This window comes from Tursiops truncatus, chromosome 9, assembly GCF_011762595.2.
Source record: "Tursiops truncatus isolate mTurTru1 chromosome 9, mTurTru1.mat.Y, whole genome shotgun sequence".
NCBI lineage: Eukaryota > Metazoa > Chordata > Mammalia > Artiodactyla > Delphinidae > Tursiops > Tursiops truncatus.
In genome coordinates, this window is record NC_047042.1 from 98,459,690 (window position 1) to 98,477,275 (window position 17,586).

Consider the following 17,586-nt stretch of genomic DNA (forward strand, 5'->3'; position numbering starts at 1 on the left):
CTGTCCCTGCAGGGTCTGTGCCTCTACTTTGGAAATCCAGTGTTGTCAACTCACCCAGAGGTGTTCAGGCCCTGGAGACCTGATCTAAAAAAGAGCAAATCCACAGGAGACAGATTAATAACGAAGGATGCAAGGAATTTTAATTTATATTACAGCTACACCTGGCCTGACACCCAGGCTGGTCTGCTGTGGAAACCACATTATGGTGTCAAGTTTCTGTATTTTTTGTTCAGTATATTTATAAAGTCAGAGCGTGGGAATGAGAGGCAGCTCTGGGAGCTAATGCACAGGGCAGCGTGATCATTCAACCAGTAGAAGCAGCATTTCATGGCAACTAGTTAGAAATGAAATTCTGGACTCCTACCCACTCCAGCCGCAGGCCTAGAAACTCTGAGACCGGTGCCCAACAGTCTGCATTTTAACAAGCACTCCAAGAGAGCATGATGCACACTGAAGTTTGAATACTGACTTACAGAAACTCTTCTAAAAAACGCAGACCAGCTGTCAAAAATTAGAGCACTCTTCCCTGAACAAAGCTTGTTTAATACTAGCATCTTCCTCTCCAATCCATTTTCCGGACTCTTTCTGTTTGCCTTGGACATTAACTCTTACTTTATGAGATCACAACTTATCAATTTATAAGAAATGTATAATCCTTAATATATTGGTCTTACCCCTGCTGAGAACCGAGGGATGCTCTTCCTGTCTTCAGCACAAGTTTGCAAACTGTCTTAAGGTCAGGTTACTTCAACAAGGATTTCCACAATAAACAATGCCATATATTGATTTGACTTCTTGTTACCTTAAAGTAACACTTCCTAACCTTGCCCCAAATTCTACCGGTGCACCTTACTTGGAGAAGGTATCAATTTACTTATGTTCTTATTATATTGATTGACCACACTTTTGCTTGGATCAAATACATGGGCAAATCATTTTCTCCCTCCCTCCCAAGAGAAAAATACTAAGAAAAGAAACAAAAACAAAGCATACACACAAAGAAACAAAACTGCAGAGTAATTTCTAGTGGGAAGAATTTCCGGGCTTGTTGGACAAAGAGTGAGGTGATTGGGAAATGCAGAAAAGATAGAAAATAAAAGTTAAATGGCATGCAGCATATTTTACTTTATATTCAGAGATTAACAGGTTTTCCAGAGCAAGGCTCGGTGGGTTGCAGATGAGGAAAATAGGTCCTAGATTGAGTCGTTTATTCAAGATGCCTCAGGGCCTGAACTAGTGATGGATTTACTCTTGCTGCAGAGGATCCCCAGCTGGTGGCTGATGCGCAAGTGAAGACTGGGCGTGGCAAAGAGGGCTTCAGGGCACTCTGCGGAGGATGCTCGAGTCGCGTGTCTGCTGGGAAGGTGGGCCCCGGGGAAGGACGAGGAGACCCAGGGTCCCCAAAGGGAGGTTTGGGGAGGGAGGTGGGGCTTTTTTTTTTTTTAAGGAAATAAAATTTTCCTGAGGTCTTTCTATTTGTTCTGGAAAACTAATAAAGTTTAAAAACCCTTATTGATCCCTCCCACCCCCCTGGCTTTTCCCGGGCAAAATGTATAGTCACTTTGGGTCCATTAGAGGTGTTCAAACGGCAAATCAAGTGCATACACTTGAGATTACCCGGCAATGACGGACCTTCCCCCAAAGCTTCGAAGTTTCCTGCGCGTTTCCTTTATTAGCTCCCTGACTGGATTGCCCCAGCACCCCGGAGCGGGGTTAGGGTCCCACCGTGCCGGCCCTGCGCGTGGCCCGCGCCGCTCGGCCCAGGCCCGAGGGTCGCCTCCGCCCGAAGGGAGCCCGTCTGGAGGGCTCCGCGGCGCGTGAGGCCCGGCGTCGACTACCGCGGCCCAGGAGGGGGCGGGCACCCCACTCCCCCCGGGAGACCCCCGCGGCCGCCGGGGCGGGTGGGCGCAGAAGGCCGCGGGCCGCGGGCGTGCGGTCCTTCGGGCTGCAGGGGGCGCTGTGCGCGCCCTCGGGCAGGGCCGCGAGCGCAGCTCTTGTTTAAAGGGCCGGCGGGGCACGTGGCTCGGACGCAGCTCGCGGCCGCCCGGCAAGAGCTCCGAGGCTGGGCGGCTCGGCTCAGCTCCGCCTCCGCCGCCGCGCCGCACAGCGCCGCGCCGGGCCCGACAAACCGGGCCTGAGGAGAGCCGCCCAGAGAAGGACGCGGGCAGCCATGGCCGAAGAGGCGCCTGCCCCGGTAAGCGCCCCCGCGCGGACGCCCAGCCCGGCCAGGCCGCCGACTCCACCGCCGCGTGGGCCCGCGCGGGTCTCGGTCGGGCGGCCCGAGAGGCCCGCGCGCCGCCTCCGTCCAGGCCCGCGCTTCGGGCCCTCTCGTGCCGCCTGGCCGCCCTCGTCCGCCTCGTCCGAGCGGCCGGGCGGCCCAAACGCGAGGCCGGGCGCGGCGGGCGGAAGGCCCCGACGTCGGGGGACAGGCCGGGCTTTCTAGTTACACTTAAGATGACAAGCCCTCGTCTTTGAACCGAATGGCTGTTTCCCCGCCCCGTCCATTGTCTCACTGGAGGTCCGGCGGCCCCGGAGGCAGGCAGGGGGGCAGGGGCGCCGGCCCAATTCGGTTCTGACGACCGAAGTCTGGGGCTCGGGGCGGGGAGCGGTCTGAAGTCGCCCACCTAGTAGAGGCCAGAGCCTGACGCCCACCAGGGGCTCCGGAGTTACACCCCCATTAAGGTGCCCAAGTGTTCTTCTGACACCTAAGAGGTGTTGAGTGCTGTTTACTGACGGGATTGTAGGTGTGGTGCTTTTGTTGTTGTTTTTCGTGTTTTTGTTTTTAAGATTAGTTTAGCAGATGTTACAATGTTGGCTGATAATGTGCAGTGTGTCCAATTCGGAGAAAATAATCTGTCCTTTTTTGACATACTCGAAAAACATTTGTAAAGAGCTCAATAAACGGTATCTACTATTATTAATACATCTTAATAAAATGTTTGAAGCCGTGATCTTTCTGGATGCTGATTATTGTGGATGATTTTTAAGGAGGAACTTTTCTCTCCTCTTTAACTAGTGAGTTTGGTGTGTGCTTTTTTAAGGGTCCTCTGAGTGCGAGGCAGAAGAGGATGGGAGTTCTTGGCGTTTATGGCCCCCAGGAAGGCCCTTCTGTAGGGGGACAAGTGACCTTTTCAGCTCCCACTTAGCCCAGGGCCACTTTCTCAGTACTCTTTCTGACCATTCTTATCCACCCGCCCCTTTTCCTCTGCTGTCTTGTGTAGCACATGAGATCCCAAGAAACTCCTCAAACAGGACAGATTTGCCCTCAACTTTCGATAGCCCGTGGTATCACACTGTTATTTAATTTATTATGACTATTTTTGTACAAAACTGTTCTCCAGGAGAAGGAAGAACCACATATTTTTTTCTGCATCCCCATTGCTCGTTTACTATGACAGATGTTCAGTAATTGTTATTGGATGAATGTGTTGTTTAATTGTTTAGTCAGTCGCTCATTCAGTAGGTATTTATTGAGCGTCTTCTATGAATGAGGCAGTCTTTTAGAAACTTACGTCGTCATGGAGCTTATGTTCTCATGGGCGAAGCAAACCATAACACAGGCATACACATGGCACGATCATAGATTATTAGTGCTGTGAAGGAAGGGACTAGCAGGGGGCCTATGTTAGATGTGTCCATCGGCGAAGATCTCTTTGAGGCAGTGTTTAAGCTGGAGCCTTATACGAGAGGGAGCCAGGTGTACAGAGAGGTGTGGGAAGAGCTAACAGAAAGGTGGAAGAGAGAGCTGGGTGCATCATAGGAATCCAAGGAGACCAGGGTAGCTGGAGTGTAGTTGATAGCCAGGAGGATATAAGCTCAGGGAGGTAGGCTGGGATACGATACGAAGTTTAGGTTTTATTCTGGGTACACGGGAAGCTGTTGATCGGGGACTAAAATGATCTAGTCTGTGTATTTAAAAGATTACTGATCACCCTGTGGAAAGTGTATTGTGGGGGAAGAAGGGCGAACTGGGGAAACCAGCTGGGCAGGATTGCAGTGGTTTGGGGGAAAGATGATTGGGATTTTGACTAGTCACGGCAGAGAAGGAGAAAAGAGGATGGATTTGAGATAGTTTCAGAAGTTACACGGATAGGACTTGATGGTGATTTGACCATGAGGATGAGTGCAGTGAAGGGATGAAGTGTCAATTCACCTTTCCAACAAAGCTTTCAGCGAGATGAACTGGGACTGAGACTTTGTCATCAGGCACCAAGGTAAGCTGAGGCACTGCAGGAGCTCTTTTCCGAGATGCTGAAGGACATTGTAATGAAAGAGGTGGAGGACAAAGGCCATATGAACTGCTGCATCCCTGAGCCAGAGCCACCATCGTCATCATCCCCCTCATGATCAACAACACAGGGCTCACATTTATTGAGTGTTTGCCATGTGCTATTTACAAAGATTGTACCATCAATTCTCACAATCCTATCATGTAATCCCCATTTTATAGATGTGGGATTGAAGTTGAAATGCTTAACAAACCTTGCCAAAGTCAGCCAGCTCGTGAGCAGTGGAGCTGCCAGCTGCACTCTGGTTGTTTGACTGCAGAGCTTCTGAGTTTCGGAGGAGGAGACTGAGACCCGGAAAGGAAGTCACCTGTGTGAGGCCACAGATGCTTTCCTGCTTTGGCCATGCCTTTCCTCCTGTTCCCACTTGCTAACACCCTGGTCCAGCCAGTGTTTCCTGTCCTAGAGGCTGGATGTCCCCCCTCCCCATCCCCGGCTGCCTGACTGGTCCTCAGGATCCCAGATGGGGCTTCACCTGGGCAGGTGCCATTCTGAGGTTTCTTTTAGAGATGGACATTTTGACTGGATAATTCTGATAACATCTCTCTTTTCTCTTGTGGACAGGCTCCAGAGAGGGACAGGCAAATAGGGGATGAAAGGCCTTTGACGCCTTCTCCATCACCCCAGCTGGCTGCTGAGAAGAGCTCATACCTCTACTCCACGGAGATCACGCTGTGGACGGTGGTGGCCGCCATCCAGGCATTGGAGAAGAAGGTGGATTCCTGCCTGGCCCGCCTGCTGACTCTGGAGGGGCGGACAGGGAAGGCTGAGAAGAAGCTGGCCGACTGCGAGAAGACGACCGTGGAGTTGGGGAACCAGCTGGAGGGCAAGTGGGCAGTGCTGGGGACCCTGCTGCAGGAGTACGGGCTGCTGCAGAGGCGGCTGGAGAACGTGGAGAACCTGCTGAGGAACAGGAACTTCTGGATCCTGCGGCTGCCCCCGGGCAGCAAGGGCGAGGCCCCCAAGGTAAGCCCTGGGCGCCGGGGGTGGGACAGCCCGTGCCCGTCAGCGTGCGGGTGAGCGTGCGTGACACTGTGGTTCCAGGTGCCCGTGACCTTTGATGATGTGGCCGTGTATTTCTCTGAGCCAGAGTGGGGCAAACTGGATGAGTGGCAGAAGGAGCTGTACAAGCACGTGATGCGGGGCAACTACGAGACGCTGGTCTCCCTGGGTAAGGCTGTGTAGGTGGCACCCTGGGCCTCGGTGCACAGATGGGCCTCCTGTGGTCTGGGTCTTGGCTTTGGCTTCTGTTCCTCTGGGGGTCTCTGCATCTCTGTGGGCAACTGCATGGTGGGTGTGCAGTCCTGACCCAGCTGCCTCTGTTCTGTGTGCAGATTATGCTATCTCCAAACCGGATATCCTCACCCGGATGGAGAGGGGAGAGGAGCCTTGCCCTGAAGGCCCGAGGGGCCGGGAGGAGGGGAGTGACAGAGAGGAAGCACGCCCAAGGAGGCTGGGCGCTGGTGAGTGGGGGCAAGATGGGGACGTGGCTGGGGACAGTCCATTCATGTCCCCAGCCTCCCGCGCTTCCAAGCCGTGAGGCCAGGACGGAGCGCAGGCCCTTAACCCAGGGTGGGCCGCGCCCTAGCCCCCTTCACCCGTTTCACCTACCTCCACCCCTCACCTCTGACAACCACCAATCTGTTCTCTGTATCTATGACCTCATTTTTGTGTCTTTGTTTTTAATAGATTCCACATATGAGTGAGATCATACAATGCTTGTCTTTCTCTGACTTATTTCACGTAACATAATGTCAAGGTTGTCGCCAATGACAAGATTTCATTCTTTTTTGTGGCTGAATAATATTCCATTGTATGTATATGTGACATTTTCTTTATGCATTCATTGATCAGTGGACACTTCAGTTGTTTCCATATCTTGGCTATTGTATATAAATAGTGCTGCCGTGAGCATCAGGGTGCAGATATCTTTTTGAGTTAGTGTTTCTGTTTTCTTTGAAAGAATACCTGGAAGTGGGATTGCTGGATCATATGGTAGTTCTATTTTTAGTTTTTTGAGGAACCCCTATAGTGTTTTCCATAGTGGCTGCACCAATTTACATTCCCACCAACAGGGTACAAGAGTTCCCTTTTCTCCACATCCTTGTCATTTCTTGTCTTTTTGATAATAGCCATTCTAACAGATGTGAGGTGGTATCTCATTGTGGTTTTGATTTGCATTTCCCTGATGGTTAGTGATGTTGAGCATCTTTTCATGTGCCGGTTGCCCATCTGTATGTCTTCTTTGGAAGAATGTCCATTCAGATCTTCTGTCCATTTTGTAATTGGATTTTTGTTGCTGTTGAGTTGTTTGTGTTCTTTATATATTTTGGAAGTTAACCCCTTAACAGATGTATGACCTGCAAATATTTTCTCGCATTCAGTAGGTTGCATTTTCACTTTGTTGATGGTTTCCTTTGCTGTGCAGAAGCTTTTTAGTTTGATGTATTCTTTCTTGTTTATATTTGCTTTTGGTGTCAAATCCAAAAAGTCGTTGCCAAGACTGATGTCAAAGAGCTTACCGCCTGTGTTTTCTACTAGGAGCCTATGGCTTCAGGTCTTACCCAATTGCCTTTCTTTTTCTGATTGTGAGCCTTATCCTTCTGTTATAAAGTTCCCCGTCAACTTTTCACCTAATGATTTTATTAGCCATTGAAGATTGTTGCCTGGATTCATTATTTTATTAGGGGTTGTAAAATGGTGAAATTTGGTCATTACTTTTGTACCTAATAGCTGAAATTCTTTTTTTTTTTTTTTTTTTTTTTGGTACGCGGGCCTCTCACTGTTGTGGCCTCTCCCGTTGCGGAGCACAAGCTCCGGACGCGCAGGCTCAGCAGCCATGGCTTACGGACCCAGCCGCTCCGCAGCATGTGGGATCTTCCCGGACTGGGGCACGAACCCGTGTCCCCTGCATCGGCAGGTGGACTCTCAACCACCGCGCCACCAGGGAAGCCCTGAAATTCTTTTATAAAGAATAATTTCCCTAACTAACTCTTTTAGTTACCTTGAAATATAGTCTGTACAGAAAAGGCAGGATAGGTGCTTAATTCTTTCCCTTCATCAGTTTTTAGAATGAAGAGTTGCTTCCTTAGACGCCTCCAAAAGTGACCAATACTTGGGCTTTTCTTTCTTTTTTTTTTTTATTATTATTGTGACTTCATAGATTGTTGAGTATTTTATACATGCAGTCCTTTGCAGCCATTATTTTCATGCTTAAGTTGTCCCATTTTTAGCTCTTGGGAGCCCCTTCAAGTTGACCTATAGGTCATTTTGATGTAACTTTGATGGCGTTCAGACACCGTAAGATGTTCTAGTTTCATCTTGTATATTTCCTTCCCCAGACCTGGAATAAGAGTTTCTCCAAGAAGTTTTATTTCTTTCAATAAGGAATGGTATTCTGAAACTGCAGTATGAGTTCTAGTAGTTGCTAATTTTTGGCATTACTTCTAGACCTTCTCAGAAAATATGTATTTTTGAGAAGAAAAAAATCATGAGTTCGTAATGATATTTAGAATTCAAATTTAATGTCCTTTGATTTTATACTTGTATGTCACTTTTACATGGACATCTTAAATTCCTCACTATATTAGCATAATTACTTATTTGCATTATTTTGTATCCAAATTTTAATATTTCATTATCCTATAATATCTTATTTGGAATAATAATAATTTGGAAATCATTTCAAATAATTGAGCCTGTATTACTACTAACAATTACACTTCTAATTGAAATTTGAGATTTCTTTGCAGCTCTTTTTGTCATCTGAATGCATATTTCATTCAGGACTTAATAGACAAAATAATGCCTTTTAAAGTCGCTTGAAATAATTATTTTCTCTATGTGGTTATGCCACCAACTTGATATACAGTTAAGTTTTTTTGTTTCTGCTTAATTTTACTTATTTATTTAATTTACTTATTTTTGGCTGCGTTGGGTCTTCGTTGCTGCGTGCGGGCTTTCTCTAGTTGCAACGAGCAGGGACTACTCTTCATCGCGGTGCACAGGCTTCTCATTGTGGGGGTTTCTCATTACGGTAGCTTCTCTTGTTGCGGAGCACGGGCTCTCGGCACGCGGGCTTCAGTAGTTGTGACACACAGGTTTAGTTGCTCCGCAGCATGTGGGATCTTCCCGGACCAGGGCTCAAACCCGTGTCCCCTGCAGGCAGATTCGTAACCACTGTGCCACCAGGGAAGCCCCTGCTTAATTTTAGGTTTTTAGCGATGGCTCTTTTTAATTATGATTTAATTTAACTTTTTGAACATGTAAGACATGGTTGCAAAGTCAAAATGATTTAACAGGATACACTCAGGGAGGTCTCACTTCCACCCTTATCCCCTCCCTCTCCCTATAGATAACCATTTTTATTAACTTCTCGTTTATACTCCAGTGTTTCCTTTTGAAAATATCACTAATACATAGATACCTTTGTATTCCCCCATACTATTTGTCTTTGAAATACCTCATAGCAGTATGTAGAGATCTTCCTAATTTTTTGTGTGAATATGGAATGTTCCATGGTGTGATATACCATAGTTTATTTAACCAGTCTTCACTGATGGATTATTTGGGGAATAGCCAGTATATTGCTGATATAATTAATGCTGTAGGAAATATCTTGTGCATAAATCAGTTCATATTTTTGTCAGTGTATCTTTGGGATACAGTCCAGAAGCTGGACTGCTGGGTCAAAGGTAAATGAATATGCAATTTTTAAAGAATTTATCACCAAATCCCCCTCCATAGGGGTTGTACCATTTACATTCCCGTCAGCATTGTGAAAGAGGGCCTCTTTCCCCACAGCCTTGCCACTAGAGAATGTGGTCAGACTTGTCGGATTTCTGTCTGCATAATAGGTAAGTACTTCAGTGTAGTTAAAAAAATAGATTTATTAGAAATAATTCACTCATTTAAAGTATACAATTCAGTGCTCTCTATCATATTCATAGATAAGTGCAGCCAACACCACAGTCAATTTTATAGCATTTTTGTCACCTCAAAAACAAGCTCTGTGTCTTTCAGCTATCACCCTGACCCCCTTCCCAGCCCCCCAGCCGTAAGCAACAACAGATCTGCTTTCTGACTCCGTAGATTTGCCTATTCTGGACATGTCATGTAAATGGAATCACGTAGTATGTGGTCTTTGGTGTCTGTCTTCTTTCACTTAGCATAATGTATTCAAGGCTCATCTATATTGAGCTGTGTATTAGCACTTTATTTTTTTTTCTTATTTTAGTCAAATACATATAACATAAAATGTAGCATATTAACTTTTTAAGTATACGGTTCAGTGATATTAACATTTACCATGCTGTGCCACCATCACCACCATTCATCCCTTTTATTCTTTTACTGAAATTCTGTACCCATCAAACAATAACACTCCCCCCCTGTTCTCAGCCCCTGGCAGCCACAGTTCTACTTTCTGTCTCCCTGAATTTGGGTACTCTAAGTACTTCATATAAGTGGAATCGTACACTGTTTGTCTTTTTGTGGCTGGCTTATTTCACTTAGCACAGTATCATCAAGGTTCATCTATGTTGTAGCACATGTCAGAATTTCCTTTATTAAGGCTTTTATTATACTGAGGTAGTTTCCTTGTATTCTTAGTTTTTTGAGTAGTTTTTTTATAAAAGGGTGTTGAATTTTGTCAAATGTTTTTTCTGCATCAGCCGAGATGATCATGTGGGTTTTTTCCCCCTTCATTCTCTTAATGTGGTGTATTCCATTGATCCAGTTTCATATGTAGAACCATCCTTGCATTCCAGGAATAAACTCCACTTGGTTATGATATTTGATCCTTTTAATATGCTGCTGAATTCGGTTTGCTAGCATTTTGTTCATATTGGGATATTGGTCTGCAGTTTTCTTGTAGTGTCTGTCTGGCCTTGGTAACAGTGTAGCTTTGTTTGTTTATGGCCATTTTAATTTTTTATTCTGTGAAATATTCATGTCTTTTCCCGTAGGAAGCTTTTTTTAAAAATAAATTTATTTTATTTATTTATTTTTGGCTGCATTGGGTCTTCTTTGCTGCACGCGGGCCTTCTCCAGTTGTGGCGAGTGGGGCTACTCTTCGTTGTGGTGTGCGGGCCTCTCACTGAAGTGGCTTCTCTCGTTGCCAAGCACGGGCTGTTGGCATGTGGGCTCTGGAATGCAGGTTCAGTAGTTGTGGCGCACAGGCCCAGTTGCTCCGCGGCATGTGGGATCTTCCCGGACCAGGGCTCGAATCCTCGAATCCGTGTCCCCTGCATTGGTAGGCGGACTCTCAACCACTGCACCACCAGGGAAGCCCCCTCCCCTAGGAAGCTTTTTAAAAATGCATACTTCCTAGGCCCACCCAGAACTAACTGATAAGAATCTTGGGGGTGCTCCCCAGGGGATCTTTATACACCAGCCTGGTGGAGGACCTGGGATTGGGAACTACCGTTGAAATGTTCTGAGCCAGGAGTCCTTAAAAAGCCAGACCTTTGGTCCTGCTGTGTCATGACCTGTGTGGTACTATCGGATAACTTAACATGCTATATATACCATTTCCTTTTCTCAGATATGGAGGTTTTAGTCTAGAATCTAGTTACTAGACGATCAGTAAAGTTCACTGAATTATCATACCCTGTGTTTGACCTGATGCTCCAGGTGACTGCATTTAGCCACTCCCCAGAGGCTCCTGGGAGACCTCTGCGTTGCCCGTAGTGTCACTGATTTGCATTCCCCAGGCCTTCCTCCATACCCAGAGCACACCTCCAGCCCAGTCAGCCCTGCCCGGAAGGAGCCAAAAGAAGGTCAGGCCTCCAAGCACCAGCAAGACTCAGAAACAAGAGTAACCCCACCCGAAACGAACACCGGTGAGTGAGCGCTGGGCAGCCGTGTGAACAGGACCAGACAAGCGGTACTGAGCATAAGTGCTGCAGCTCGAGGCGGGGAGAGGTGGCTGGGGGCTGGGCCAGGCCGGGCAAGGCTGGACAGGTTTCCTGGAAAAGGGGCCCCTGAGACGGGCCTTAGAGGTAGATTTTGCTGGGAACACAGGGTATTTTCAGTGGGAGGAAACAGTCTAAGCAAAGGTATGGGTTACTTAGGTATGTTGGGGGCCAGGTACACTGATCGGGCTGGAGTGAGGGGAAGGGCACAGGAGGGGGACATTGGGTCTCTTCAGGGTTCTTAAGACAATCCCGTTAATGGGGCAGTACGTGCCGTATGCCTAGCAGAGTGCCAGCACGTGCGCTCCTCAGTGAGTGTCCTCTTCTGAAGACCGGTGAAGCTCCAGTCACCACTTCCAGTGTTCTCTGCTTTTGTTTAAAGGAAATTCTTGCCCGTCCTGTCACAAAAATAGAGTATATTCAGGGGGCATTTAGCATAGCACTTGGCAGGTAACCCAGAGCCTCGTTTTCTGTCTCCAGACTGCTCTGTGCTGGCTTGGCGTCCCCCTCCTGCCGGCCCGACCGTTCAGTCTCTGGGTTGCTTTCTATCCAGTTACTTCTGTGCATCTTCCCCACTGAATATGGGCCCCTGCAGTTGGAGGTGACACCCCAACCCCGCTTCCCTGTGTCCATCCTTCCCAGCCAGTATGTAAGAGGACTGGGACCTTCTCATTGTCCTTTTGCTCTGTTGCAAACCTGGTGCTGTGCCCTGGGGCCTCCCCAAACCCTCTGTCCTTTTGAGGCCCATCAGGGTGACCCCCAGATGCAGAGGGGCCAGTTGTTAGCACCACCTGCATGGGAATTGGGGGTGTGGCCTTCCCCGGTCTCCGCCCACCTCTGAGCAGAGGCTGCAGGGTGGGGCACCTGCCACCCTTGGGACAGAACCCAGCGCTCCCTCTTCCTGGGCCTCAGGCACTTGAGCGTGTCCTGGACCTGCTAGGGAATGGCTGGGTCTCCCTGTGGGAGCCTGCTGTTGGGAAAGGCCCTCATGGGACTCTCTCTCACAGGACCACTAGCCAGCACTAGCGTTTTGTCCTCGGTTAAACGGGAGGAAGAATCTTCAGATGGGGAGTCACCCACCTCCCCTCCCAGGGACATCCTGCCCGGCATGGGGCCAGGTGAGTGAAGGGAAGAGGCCCCGTGGCCACAGCAGAGCCTCGGAGGAACTCGGGGGCCCTTTGGGAGTGGGTAGGGGTTGCATGATGGACCTGGTAAGGGGTTTCCTCTTGAGGGCTCCCTCCCTCACCCCCCAAGTATTACTTCCCTGGGGCTCTGGGGACCCAGGTCACCTATGGTCCTGTTCCTCCCCCATCGTGGTCTGGTCTGGCTGGAAAGGTGCTGCTTAAAACAAGCTGTGTGCCACCAGGTGTGGCCTCCTCACAGCCACCCTGTGAAGTGGCCCAGCCCACAGCCTCTCGCGTCTTGCAGCTGGAGTCTGGAGGCCTGTGATTTAAATTTAGCTCTTCCTGCTTAGAGTCTGTGTGTTTTCTATAAACCGGGCTTACCTCCTGATAAGCAGGAAAAAAGAAAGCGATTATTGCCAATTTTGGCCCAATAGAAAGGGATCCAGCTGTCCTCCCATTCCATTCTGGTACCTCCTTCGGTGGGAGGCAAGCATGAGATCTGGGCCTGCCTTGGGGTTGTGGTGGGGCTGCAGATGGGCTGCAGATGAAGAGGTCTGGGAGCCTTGGCCTTCACAGAGAAGAGGGCCTGAGACCCTCACTAATTTCTAAGCCCAAGACCACCATGGGGGCCTCTTCAATGCAACAAGGTTTTACCTCAAAGTTTACAGGATTCTTAGACGCTTAACGATTCTGTAGCTGGAGGACTAAATTAAAAAGTGCGTCATTTCTGACATAGAAATAAAGTTCTGCCCTGAGTTAATTTGTGAGGATTACTGGGTGAGCGGTGAGCAGAGAACCCAAGGTCTTGCTCTCGGGTGCTGCCCTGGAGGTTCACCAGTTAAGGGGTCTCTTCCTCAGTGGCCTCCCGGCTTGCGGTTTAAGCTCAGGCTTCAGCAAGAATAGAAATCACTCTTGTCTTGGACCTTGGAAGTTGCCTAATGAGGGCTGTAAGGTTTCATTCTAATAGGCAGCGGGCAGGGTTCTCTTGTCACCGTTGAGCAGACTGTGCGGTCTAGCAGCTGAGGCTGCCGGATCCTGGGGGATGGTTGGCTGGCTCCAGAGGAAACCAGGGGTGACCAGCAGCTGGAGGAGGTGGGAGAATGCCGGGTTCCAGGCAGGGCTCTGCGGCCAGGACCGGCCTCCTCAGCGACAGGGACCCCTGGAGCTGCTGCTGAGACCACCTGTCGCTGCCTGAGTCCCACCTCAGAGTCAAGTGTGACCCACACTGAGGCCCAGCCGGGAAGCCCAGGACTCGTGCCTGCTTTCTGTCAGGGCAGGTGGTGGACGCTCGGTGTGGACTTGTTACTTGGCTGTGTAGCTCTGAGGGGGGCTAAGTCACCCACCACCTCCAGGCCCGAAGCCTCTTACCTAGTCTGGGGGCAGTGGTGGCCCGCAGGGCTCATCGTCATTCACAGATCAGAACTAAAGTCGTCAGAACTTTGGGGGTCCCGCATGGTCAGCATGCCGCAGGGCACAGGACGTAGGCCTCCCTTTGTCTGCCTTTCATTTTCCCGCCCATCTGCCTCCCCGGTCTGACTCCTGACCCCAGCTCCTGGGTTTGCAGCAGTGTTTCCCTGCTGTGGCCGGGAGCGCTGGGAGGAAGAGGGGCCCGGGGAAGGCTGGGGGGTGGGGGCGGGGCTGGTGTGGCTGGAGCACGCCGGGAGGCCAGGACTGGGTCTGTGGCCCGGGTGGGGGCCGGCGGTGTGGTCCGCTTGAAATCAACGCAGACTCCATTTGCCAGGTGGTGGCGGTATGGTCATCAAGACGGAAGCACAATCTGAGGACGAGATGATGCCTGAGCAGCTCTACCTGGGGGAGTCCCAGAACCAGCCAGAGTGTAGACTCCCCAAAGGGCCCAGGAGCAGGACCGGGGGTTCTGGCCGGCTTCACTCGGGGGCAGCGCCCAGGGTGCGGGCAGGGGACCCTCTGCCACCGGGGGCACCGGGGAAGGGGGGCGAGCCGCCTCGCGTCCTCCCCCGCCGGCGAGAGCGGGCCTTCCCCTGCCCTGACTGCGGACAGAGCTTCCGCTTGAAGATCAACCTGACCATTCACCAACGGACCCACGCGGAGGAGGAGCAGCGCGCGGAGGCCCGGGGCGGCTCGGCCTCCGGGGCCGGGGGACGTGCCCAGCCCGCGCTGGAGCCGGGGGAGGTGGTGGTGCCCGGCCCCGTCATCCGCTGGCTCCCAGAGGGGCCCGAGGGCCGCCGCTGCTTCGTGGGGCGGAGGCCGGCGGCCGCCAAGGTGTACCACTGCAGCGAGTGCCTGCGCTTCTTCCAGCAGCGGAAGAGCCTGCTGCTCCACCAGCGCCTGCACACCGGCGACAGCCAGGGCTGGCCCGCCTGCCCCTACTGCGGCAAGGCCTTCCGCCGGCCCTCGGACCTCTTCCGGCACCAGCGCATCCACACGGGCGAGCGGCCCTACCCGTGCCCCGAGTGCGGCCGCGCCTTCAACCGCAACCACCACCTGGCGGTCCACATGCAGACGCACGCGCGCGGCCAGGGCGGCCCGCACGTTCTGGCTCCCCCCGCCCGCCTGGGCAGCCCGCCGCTGGCACGGCCCAGCCCCTCCGAGGAGGGCTGACCGGGCAGGAGCCTGCGGGGCACCCCCTGCTCCAGGACCACCTCAACACCGGCGGAGCCCTTCCACTTGTGCCTGATGCTGGTTCCTCCTTCTGCGATGGCTTTGGAGAGATCTTTTTACATGGGAAGCGGTGGCCTTTTTGATGACAGAGTGTATGCGTGCCAGATGCCTCAGTTTCCTAAGTTTGTCACTCTGCTGCCTTTTCTACATTCCTGACTTACACAGGGGCCACTAAGGCTTAGGGGATGCCAAGCTTTGGTGGGGGCCTTTGACCGGTACTGTGGACAGGCAACAGGACCAGAGGCCATGGCCTTTCTAGTAGGGGTGTTCGAGACACGGAGAGCCTGGGGTTTGATTTTATACACAGAGGTCTTGGCCTTCTGTCAACACGAGAAACAGCAGAGTGGACAGACAGCCTAAAGAATAGGCACTGGAAATTTGAGTTTTCTACTGTTATTTTGAAACTTTTTTTTATGGAGATTTTCTAAGTGCTTCTGTAAGTATTGTGTGTGGTTGTAAAGGGGACCGAGAACTCCTGAGGGGCAGGGATGATTCTGCCACCTCCTTGTGTGTGGGGATGGCAGAGGGACTGTCCAGACCAGCCTGGGAATGCCTGTTGATGGGGGTGCCTTGGCTGCTGCCCTGGAAACCAGGTGTCTTCCCAGGTGTGTGTTCGTTGGTCTAGACTGATTCCCAGTATTCCTGGTCCTTTCCCCAGTGGATGTTCACATTCATGATTGACTTTGGTAATCAGCTGAGAGCGGGGAACTGCAGCCTGGAGTGGATGACATTTCCCCCAAGGTCTCAGTGTTCACGGGTGTGCACGCTCCATGGACTGGACCCCACCTGACACCTGGGGGGTGGGGGAGGTCAGGTGCAGAGCGGGCCCAGGAAGTTCCTCCCGAGAGGAAGATCCTGGTCTGAGGGAGGCTGGTCAGCCCACGTGGACTGTGGGGTTGCCAGGCCTGATGTGTCACGTTAAAGGAGGGGGTTGTCTTCTAGAACTTGGGGCTCATGGCAGAGTTAGGCCAGGAGATCTAGGTGAATCTTTTAACCACCTCCATCCTCGTGTTACTTGTCTGTCGAAGGTGGTAATGACCCGAGTGCATCCTACCTCACCTTAGAGTTGTCAGGGTCATAATAGATTTAGAGGCAGCGGGACAAATAGGAAGCCTGATTTCGACCTTCCTTTCAGGTTCAGGGCCCCCTTTCTCTTTCATGTTGATCTTCCAGCCCTCTTCCCAGTCAGAATCACTCAAGAAGGACCTTTATTTTCTGGAGTGAGTGGAAGGTCCCACGGGTGCAAAGTGAGGTAAGACTTTCCCTTTGGGCTATATCCGCCTGGAGCCTTTTGTACCTCAGTGGAACAAATTCTCACCAAAGCAGTGAGGTTCAAACTGTGGAGGTTCGGGCTCTAGTGTCGCGCCTTATGGAGAAGTCTCGGTGGCACCTAGCTTCTTGTGCCTCTTCAGTCACACCACTTTGGGCGCTCCCTATAAACCAGCCCTTGGTCTGGGTGACTTTGAAGCTGGAGTGATGGGTCCTCAGCTCTTCTGATTGTTGTCTTATTTATCTGGCACTATGTGAAGTGTCCAGTGTTCAGGCCTGCTTCCAGGTGCCTGGGTCCCTGGCTGTGCCACTTCCTCTTGCCCCCCTCTGACCCTCATACCTCTCCTAAAGTCCTGAACAGGGTTGGGGGCAGATGGAAACATTGCTGTCATCTCTGGGGCGAGAGTATACGTGTCAGTGACTGCTCAGCCAAGCTCCTCTGGGCTTGGGAGAGGCGCCCCCCTCCCCTGCCATAGATCCTGCTTGTCTGCTCTGGTATCCCCCAGCTCTTGCCAGGGCCCCGCAGTCAGGGCTGGGCTGTCAGCAAGTGCTCAGACAGGATGTGGTGCTAGTGAAGCTGCTGAGAGCTTAGCCCTCAGCTGCGAGAGCTAGTCTCAGGTGTTTCCTTGGAAGGCCTCAGGGCTCAGAGTTTCCAGGCTTTTCTAATGCTTAATGCCCTGTGTAAATACGCAAACTCTTAACAGAAGCAGTAATCACTGTGCAGTGGTGCTCCTCTTCTTCCAAAGCATTCAATGTGCCGGGCTCCCGGCTAGGCCCTGTGAGTTTGCCTGGCACTCACTAGGTGTTCAAAGGACATTCTTTGCACTGAAATGAGTCAGCGGAGGCTGCGTGACCTGGGAGGCTGGAGCCTGGTCTGACCCCAGTCTCACTCCCAGCTCTGGGTCTCGGGTTCCTCATTTGTAAAGCAAAGTTGGGGTTCTGGTGTTAAAAGGCCCGTTAAGAACTGTGACAGTGGTGAAACCTTGGCCCCATCAGTGCTCAATAAATATGTTGGACTCTGTACGTGCACGTGACCTGGTTCCTGCTCTCTGGGAGTCTGCGGCGGTGCGGAAAGTCCCCGCCCGCCACGCGGGTGGGCTGCTCGGCCGAGCTCGGGTGCGCATTCACGCTTGAGAGCGGCCCTCGCGCCGGGCTCTCCCACGGAGCTGGCGCCCAACCCTGCCCCGCGCCCACAGAGCCTTGGCGCACGCCGCGGGGGCGGGGCCTCTGGGCCGGCCAATGTGGGGCAGGCTCCGGGCTGCCGGGGTCGCCCGCGCAAGGGGCGGGGGCGGAGCTTCCCGGTCTGGCCAATGGGGAGCCGCCTCCGGGCGGCGGGGTGGGGCCCAGCTCGTA

General features: G+C 51.6%; 1 protein-coding gene across 2 annotated transcripts; it reads left to right on the forward strand.

The window, feature by feature from the left end:
• Positions 1 to 2,029: 2,029 nt before the first annotated feature.
• On the forward strand, positions 2,030 to 17,256 carry ZNF783 (zinc finger protein 783). Of its 2 annotated transcripts, XM_033863424.2 has the most exons (7): positions 2,031 to 2,194; positions 4,851 to 5,252; positions 5,331 to 5,457; positions 5,621 to 5,749; positions 11,000 to 11,128; positions 12,208 to 12,318; positions 14,066 to 17,256. In XM_033863424.2, the coding sequence occupies exons 1-7, from the start codon at positions 2,171 to 2,173 to the stop codon at positions 14,902 to 14,904; spliced, it is 1,761 nt and encodes a 586-aa protein (XP_033719315.1). In that variant the 5' UTR covers positions 2,031 to 2,170; the 3' UTR covers positions 14,905 to 17,256. The 2 variants fall into 2 exon arrangements, with proteins under 2 accessions (XP_033719316.1, XP_033719315.1); XM_033863425.2 differs by lacking the exon at positions 5,621 to 5,749 and having other exon boundaries at positions 2,030 to 2,194.
• The last annotated feature ends 330 nt before the right edge of the window (positions 17,257 to 17,586 follow it).

Bases quoted from the DNA above. Each gene is read 5' to 3' on its own strand.
- ZNF783 (XM_033863424.2), top strand. From the start codon at position 2,171: ATGGCCGAAGAGGCGCCTGCCCCG. The intron at 2,195-4,850 runs GTAAGCGCCCCC...TCTTGTGGACAG, and splicing joins CCGAAGAGGCGCCTGCCCCG to GCTCCAGAGAGGGACAGGCA. The intron at 12,319-14,065 runs GTGAGTGAAGGG...TCCATTTGCCAG, and splicing joins CCTGCCCGGCATGGGGCCAG to GTGGTGGCGGTATGGTCATC.